Raw genomic sequence first — 8,166 nt, forward strand, 5'->3', positions numbered from 1 at the left:
CTAATATAAAAGCTTCTAAAGTACACGAATTCTGCAGGAATAATTACACCAAATTGCAGTGTCAAGGACTTGCCCTTCCACCAGATTGCTGCTGCTGAGAAATTACAAGAAAGGGAAATCAGAGCAAAATCACATCTCCCCGCTCTGGCTGCAATTAAGGCATTCGCCAATCATAAATTACTCTTTTTTTTAAACAAACACAAAATTACTGAAGACGTGCCAATTTTTTCTAATCTTTCTCAATCTCAAATGTTTAGAACTTTCTTTGCAAGTAGCAAGTATAAACCTTGACTGAGAGACCAAGAACTACGGCCAACACTGACAGACGCCTCTGATTTATTTATTCATTTATAGGCTCAGGATGCAATTTTACAGAGGTTTTAAATGTTTATTTCCACTATCCAAATCCATCATAAAGTTGCTAAAATTGGACCAAAGATCCTGCCCCAAAGGCCTCTGAACTGAAAGCATGACAGGGTCAACAAGTGCAATTCAAAGCATTGGCAAAATGGCCCAGAGCCACGACAGCCTAAAGTGGGTTGTTTTTTTTCCTCTTTGTACAAGTGCATTTAAAAGGTTTAGCAATGCAAGATTGATCAAAAGTGAAAACTGGGATGAAATATTTGGCCTAAGAATCAGACCTTTCAAAGCTCTTTTAAACAACAACTTAAAACTACAGGGATGTTCTTGTATTTTTGAACAATTAGGAAAATCTCGGGTAAAAAAAACCCAAACATCAAATAATAATAATAAAAAAATAAAATAATATAAAAATTAAACATAAAAAATTATTAAAAAAACAGAGGACTGATACACAACACAGAATTGTTTCAAACATGAAAATGAACAGAAGACGATAGAGAAGAAATGGAGAAGCCAGACTGGAAAACAACAGAAAATGATGAGAAGGTTCAAAAAGGAATGTCACTCTCAAAGCTGTGTCCCATTGCCATCCCTACTCAAGACATCAGCAGTAAAACATCCACACAAAATTTGGCTTTCTTTAATTGAGTTATGGGATTTTTTTAGGTTGGAAAAGCCCTCAGAGACCATCAAGACCAACTGTTCCTGCAGCAATGCCAAGGCCACCACTGATCCACATCCCCAAGTGCCACATCCACACAGCTTTTAAATCCCTGCAGGGATGGAAACTCCCACCAATTTTTGGGATCCTGAAATTCCAGGAATTTTGTTCCCTATTCCCAAATTTTGTGGTCCCAGGGTGGATTTTTGGGTGAATTTTGGGGTTTTTTTTCCATTTAACTTCCACCATTTTTCCTCCGATTTTTGCCGTTTTTCCACCTTTCCCCCAGAATTTTTTGGGGGAATTTTTGGGATCCTGAAATTTCAGGAATTTTGGGTACCTTTTCCCAAATTTCATGACCCCAAGGTAGATTTCTGGGTGGATTTTGGGTCCTTTCCCCTCCAAATTTCACCATTTTGAGGCCCAAAATCCACTAAACCTCCCCTGATGCAACTTGAGGCCATTTCCTCTGGGTGCCAACTGGATCCAACTCCATTCACCAGCACACCTAAAGCTCAGTCCCAGAGCTCATTTCCCCTGCTGAAATTGAGGCAGAATCACAACAAACAGCAGCAGCCAAGGCACATCCCAGAGGATCCCCTTGGGGACAGGGGAGTCTTTTCCAAGGTCGGAAGCACCAAGTGTTTCATTGGCTTCCCTGGAGGTTTTTAATTCCCCAGGAGGATGCAGGAGCTCTTTGCTCGTGTGCACCTTGAGCAGAGGCAGAACTCCCCCGAGCACCCAGCAATTCCCAGCTCCTAGTGCAGCTGGTGCCTGTTCTGCTGCCACACATGCCAGGCTCCATCCCTAATGATGGCTTTGAGCTGCACAGCTCCACCAGATCCTGAGAAATCCTCCCTTTCCCCGTTTCCCTCCTCAATAGGACATGACACATGCTGACAGGACAAATTCCTGGCATGCTGGAAGGGGGCTGAGGGGTTCTATGATCCTTCAAATGCTTTCAAAAATTGTTATTTATTTCTGAATATTTACATAGGTGTTTAGTCAGTGTTGGAATGATTTTTTGGAGTGAAGCTCCTGTGGAAAACAGCTGTATTTTCTAAGCTAGAAACTGCCGCTTTTTGCACCAATTTAGTTCAATTAAATTCTGTTGTTTGGTTTGTGCACCTGGACGTGACGGCTCCTGATAGGCTTTCTACTAATTTTATTAATTACCAACAAAACCAAGCTATTATTGATAAGAAGATTAAACCAGGCCATTCCACATGATTTCACCAGAACAGAAACCAAGGGCTGCACACGCTCGTGTCCTGATGTTTTAGTTCCAGTGTTGGCTGAAACCATTCCACACAGGAAGGTCTGGGCACTGAAAAGCCATCAGCTATAAAAGGATTAAGAGCTATAAAGTTCATTAATTTTACTGAAAAAAAAACCATCTGGCAGGTCCCTGCAGCTCACCTGCACCAGATCAAATGAGTACACCTGTAACACAACATCACATTTTGGAATCTTTCCCCAAAAAAACACATCTAGAATCATCCCTCTGTTTTTAGCACAGGAACAGAAGGCTGCACACTGATCTCCCTCCAGATCACTGTTGATTTACCCTTTTTTTTTTCCTTACTTAAGGTAATGACACCCGAGGGAAGGTCTGTGCTGCAAAACATACGCTGCAATCCTGCAGCATCCCCAGGGGAAGTAATTGGAGCATCTCTCTGAAGGCCACATGTCTCCTTCCTGTGCCCAGAGATGCTCCAAGCTCTGGATGCTCAGCAGCTGAGACAGCTGAGGGTCTCCACCGAGGCTCAGAAAATTCAGCTTCAACTCCTGCACCTGCCCAAGGTGAACAAAGGCACATCAGGTATTTCCTAACTGGCTCCTGATCTGTGCAATGCAGATAATAAATAACAAGCTGTCCTTCATCCAGACTCTCATTCCTTGTGCCTTAAAGCTCTGCAAAGGGCTTTCATCCTCTTGTGCTCTGCTGTTATCAAGGTATGGGATGCTGCAGGTACAGTAAAATCTGAATTCCCAATAGAGAGAGAGAGCACCCAAACAGAGCCAAGAGCAGCACCCACAGCAAGCAGGAGCCCTCCCATACATCCTCCTACACTGACAGGCCATAATCCATCCCCAGGCATGAATTCTTCCCAAGAAAGTGCTGGAGTACAAAGCTGACTTGAGATAAAAAGCAAGCACACGTTGTCAGCAGCCCCAGCACTCTGTGTGCACACCCAATTATTTGGAGAGAGCCACTTCTTACTGCCTTCACAGCCACACACTTCTGCTGATGGCAAAGCAAGGGAGGCTGAATTTCCAATCAAAATTTCACTGCTCAGTCTCACCCTGAGCTAATCCACCAAAAATCACAAGTGTTCAGCCTTTATTGTACTGTTAGTTCAGAGAAAAGCAAATTCTTCCCCTTCTTCAAGCAGCTCCCAATGAACCCTCACGTGGGTCTTTTCACACTATCTTCAGTTTACTCATTTAAGCTTCAGATTTTGGATGTCAGGAAGAATTTCTTCATGGGAAGGGTTCTCGGGCATTGATTGGAAGGAGCTACCCAAAACTGAAGAGTTTTCTTACAGCAACACAGAAGCACCTAGAGAGACACAGAGGGCTGACACGGGCGGAACAGCAACAAAAATGAAAATTACACAAGCAATTGTCAGGAAAACGCTCCCAGAGACAGCAGGGTAAATGAATAAACACAACACGGAGGCGTTAAACAACGCCAGAGAAAACACCACCAAAATCACCCAGACTGACAGCACAGACAGGGCAATGTGAGCCTGCAACTCGGAGATTTACACGAGTTCCACAAGGTGCAAGAACTCCCTGAAGGCCACCTCAAAGACTGAAGTGAAATCCACAGAAAGAGCAAAGTAAGGCCAAGAGAAGAGAATTACAAAATCAGAAGCAAGAGAGAACAGAGCAAGGATGCTTAACCCTGAGCGGGAGGTGTCGCTTGGATTTCAACAATATTTTGCACAAATTACAAATAGCTCAGGATAGAATTGGGAAGGCAAATTAACCCCTGTATTTTCAATAACCTTTAATGAGAATTTTAACAAGCCAGTTTGAATACTGGGCGAGAAATCAAAGGGCACATCACCCTATGAGAAGCAGATGGGTACCGGGGGCCAGAATTCACCCCTACAAATGAAGTGAGGATAGGAAGATAACTGAGGAAAAATGTCATGTTAAAACATGATTTTTAAGAAAAAAGTGACTGCAACATGCTCCCTTTTCCCCCAGCAGAACAAGATTCAGAGGAGACCAATGAAAAAGAGTGGGAGAAAAATCAGAATTAACTTGAAATAGAGGTAATTAGTGAAAGCAGGTTAGAAAAGGAGAGATGGGATGAGAAATATCTACAGCCTGAGGGAGAGAAGCCTGGACAGATGGATGCTGTGTTTTGTTACCATGCCCGTGGTATTTGTATACCAAAAGCACCCAAAGCTTACGTGATGTTTATAGCAAGAAAGGTTTAATGTCAACTTTCCAGAGGCGCACACAAGAGGCTTCTGCAAGCCCTGAACCCTCTCCCATTTGTTACCTGATTTCTTGGACCATTTTTCTCAGCTTCGCATTACGCAAATCCTTTACTCAAACCAGAACAAGCTGCTGGCAAATAAAAACAGCTGTTCTACAAGTGCTCTTCCACTCCCTCTGACCAAAATAAGGGAAATGTAAAATCGACATGGAAAAGTAAAAACCCTCAGCAGCCTGCTGAATAGCCAAAAAAATTCAGAATGAGGTTAATTTACTCGTTTCCCACCAAAACTCAAGATATTTGAGAGCAACGCTGCAGGATAGCATTTAGGTTTCATATTTGCTCATATTTCCACAGGGCTGACTTCCTTCCCATTCCAGGCCTGATTTCAGCAGGATATTCTGCCTCTGACAGCTTTTCTGCCCACCCATGCGAATCTCCCTGAAAAACAGGCTTTTAGGAAACAATGTACAACACAAAGATACCACAGCTCTCACAGCTCTTGGCAAAGGCTCTTAGGAACGAAAGGAGGAAATGCAGAAGGGAAGGAAAAGCAGATGACAGAGGATGGAAGAAGGGTTGTTTTGTTTTGGTGCTTAAAAAAAAAAAAAACAAAAACACACTAATCCTCTTCCTTAGGCACTCCCCGGCTCATTAGTGTTTTCTGTGCTTCCTCCTCAAACTGTGATATTTAACGATTTCAGGACAAAACCAGTCTGAGGATAATTCAGGAAAACTCAGCAATAATCAGCCCTACGGCCAATAAACTCTTCACCCTCATAGTTTATTTGCTGCTAAGCCTTGGCCTGCAGCCTTGGAATTCATTCTGCCGGCACTACAGCTATTTCCTTGTAAACAGGAAGCCCCCTCAAATTTGCATTACAGTAAACTCATTTGCTTCATTTAACCTCAGCCTTATCTGGGAAAGATAAAAGGGTGCCGACAGGTGTACAGGGCTCCAGCAAGGAGACAAGGGGTAAAACATTTCTAATATTTCAATAGGAGATAACACCAGGGCACAGGACCCGTCCCTGGGCTGTGGTTGCCCACCAGAGATAAACCAACACCTTCCTGTGAGCAGAGCACTGCAATAATGCAGGGACATTTATTCTCAAGCATGGATGCGATATTCCAGTGACCTTCCTGCTCTCTGTACCAGTGACAGCCAGGACTGATGGCAGGGATGGCTGCACACCCAATGTTACAGAGCCAGGCTCCTCCAAGGAGCTGCTCACACACACACAGAAATAATGAATATCTGGAAAAATTGTTTGATTTCAAACAAGAGAGGACTCTGTGTGTTGTATTTTTTTTTCCTGTTACTATATCAACCTGCCTTTAACCAGCCGATTTATGTCATTTTAAATGAATCACTTTGCCAGCGATACAGAATATTTCAGTATACCCAGCACACCATGTCTGCTCTAATGAGAGGCATCAAAAAAAAACAGCCAGAAGCCAGGACAAAGATATCTGACACCAGAATAACGGTCACAATTTCCTACTGCATGAGGAAACCCCTGGTTTCAGTTAGAAGCTGAGAGGTTCAGTCATTTTGGGCACCCCAGAGCCGTTTGTGGTCCCGGGCTGAGGTAAGTCCCTGTTCTCGGTTATGTCCGTGCTTCCTTCCGCTCCTGTGCTGAGGGCTTGGTGTGTCCCTGCCCCACAGCACCACGTACAGCCCCAAACCTCTCCTCTCTGAAGGATTCTCACCTCCTCCAGGGCATCACACACCAGGGAGGGTGGCAAGCCATGACCTCCAACAGGTCCTTCCACAGGCAGCCCAAGGAGCGAGGCACTTTGGCCAGCGATCCTTTCGCCTTCCCTGCAAAACTTCCTCTGCCACCTGGCTGCCTTTCCAAACACAGGTGAAGCACCTCTCCCAGCTCAGGGAAACCACCAAACACGTAAATGCTGGAGCAGGAGAGCAAAGCACAGCAGGTTCCTCAGGCCTTGTGCTGTGCTCGGAGCAGGCAGCAGCTTCCAGCCCCTCCACAAGCACCAACCCTGCTGATGTTCCTCATGGCATTGGGAGGATTCCTCCTGCCCTGCAATTCTCCACATCCCACCTTTCACCTGCCCTCAGGGTCATGTCCCTGCTGGGAACAGGGAGCAGGACATCACCAACATCATATGAAGCCACCAGCACCCCTAGCAAAGCTGCACCTCGGGCTAACCAGGGCAGATGAAATGTCATGGATATTGTATGGCTTTTAAAGTGTAAACACATACCAGGAGAAAAGCAGGCACCGTCCAGCAACACCATCCTCAACCTGACCTTAAACACAACAGCCAAACTTCATCACCTGAGCTCTCACTGCCCCTGCAAGGGGGATAAACATGGGCTGGGCATCCTTCACCTTCCCCTGCTCTGCAGCCTCCCAGCATTCCAGCAGAAAGGCAGGAAAACGAGTGGAGAAGTGGGAAGAGGGCTCCAGCGATCCCTGGCTCACAGCAGACAGCTAGGCTAGGCCACCAGCAGGCTTCCAAACTGCCTACACATTCTGCAGTAAAATTTGGTTTAGATTTTTCCTGTTGCAGTATTTTGTTTGCTGGCTGAATCTTCGTTTTACATATGTATACACACACACACAGAGCCACGAAAAAAGGGAAAAGCTCCGTTTTAATTTCACCAATAAATAAGCGATGCTCAGGTGATTTTATAACAAACACACAACCACGGGGAAAAAAAGCTGTCTTTGCAGAAGAAAAGCTGCTTTTAGCACCAAGCTCCAAGCAAACAACCTCGGCTGTGCCAGGGCACCCGGCTGCTCCTGCGGTGGGACCACCAAGGTCGGGGCGAAGGAGCCCAGACCGGCACCGGCACCTCGGCTCCGTGAGCCGCCTGCTAAGGGCGAGCTCCGGCCCCGTCCTCCTCCCGCATCCCGTCAAACCCCATGAAGCATCAACAAAAAACCGCTCTGCAGAGCGGCACGGCCACAGCGGCTCCGCTCGGTGCCACCGACTGCTTTGGACGGGAATTCCTCACCCGCCGGGCTGGGGAGCCATAAACCCCCGAGCTGCGGGGCTTCGTCCCTGCAGGGACCGGCGTTCCCCCTACACCCCGCACAAGTTGTGGCAAATAAACACACGCATGCAGCACATCCAGCACAGCCAGCCCGGCCCCGCGCTCGCCAAGGCCGGCCCCGGTGCCGGCGGAGGCCGCGGGGGCACGGCCGGACCGTTATGTCCGGCGCGGGGAGGGCGGCGGGGGCCGGGCCGGAGCCGCGGCGGGGCGGGCGGTACCTGGGCTCGGGCAGGGTGATCTTCTTGCTGGCCCTGGCCGCCGGGGTGCTCTTGCTCTTCTCCATCGCCATCAGGTAGCTGACATCGGCCAGCACCGCCTCCAGGTCCGCCATGTTCCCGCTCCGCCGCCGGGCTGCAGATGGAGGCTCCGCCGGGGCAGCCGCCCCCGGGGCGGGGGTTGGCGGCGGGCGGCGGCGGCGGCTCCGCCGGTACGGCCGAGCGGCTCCCGGTGCGCGTGTGCGGAGCGCGGGGGGCCGCTCCCGCCTCCCGCCCTGCGCCCCGGGGCGGGCGGGCGGCAGGAGGGACGGACGGACAGACGGACGGCAGAGGGAGGGAGGGAGGAAAGGAGGGAGGGAAGGAAGGAGGGAGCCCCCGCCGCGCCCCCCTCAGCGCCCGCCCGCCCCCGCCGGGCCCATGGCGGCGGCCGGTCCACCCCCGC

At 48.3% G+C, this 8,166-nt stretch overlaps 1 protein-coding gene across 1 annotated transcript in view; it reads right to left on the bottom strand.

Annotated features, from left to right (window-relative positions):
• GRK3 (G protein-coupled receptor kinase 3) overlaps window positions 1–7,920 on the bottom strand; it is a 58,875-nt gene extending 50,955 nt beyond the window's left edge. Inside the window, exon 1 of the mRNA XM_054288556.1 lies at window positions 7,728–7,920. Coding sequence (XP_054144531.1) covers window positions 7,728–7,840 — 113 coding nt within the window. The 5' untranslated portion in view covers window positions 7,841–7,920. The remainder of the gene's footprint in view (window positions 1–7,727) is intronic.
• Between the last annotated feature and the right edge of the window lie 246 nt (window positions 7,921–8,166).

The sequence above is a fragment of the Melozone crissalis genome, unplaced genomic scaffold (assembly GCF_028551555.1).
Source record: "Melozone crissalis strain CALT ecotype California unplaced genomic scaffold, PUWL_Pcris_2 ptg000063l_1, whole genome shotgun sequence".
NCBI classification, from domain to species: Eukaryota; Metazoa; Chordata; class Aves; order Passeriformes; family Passerellidae; genus Melozone; species Melozone crissalis.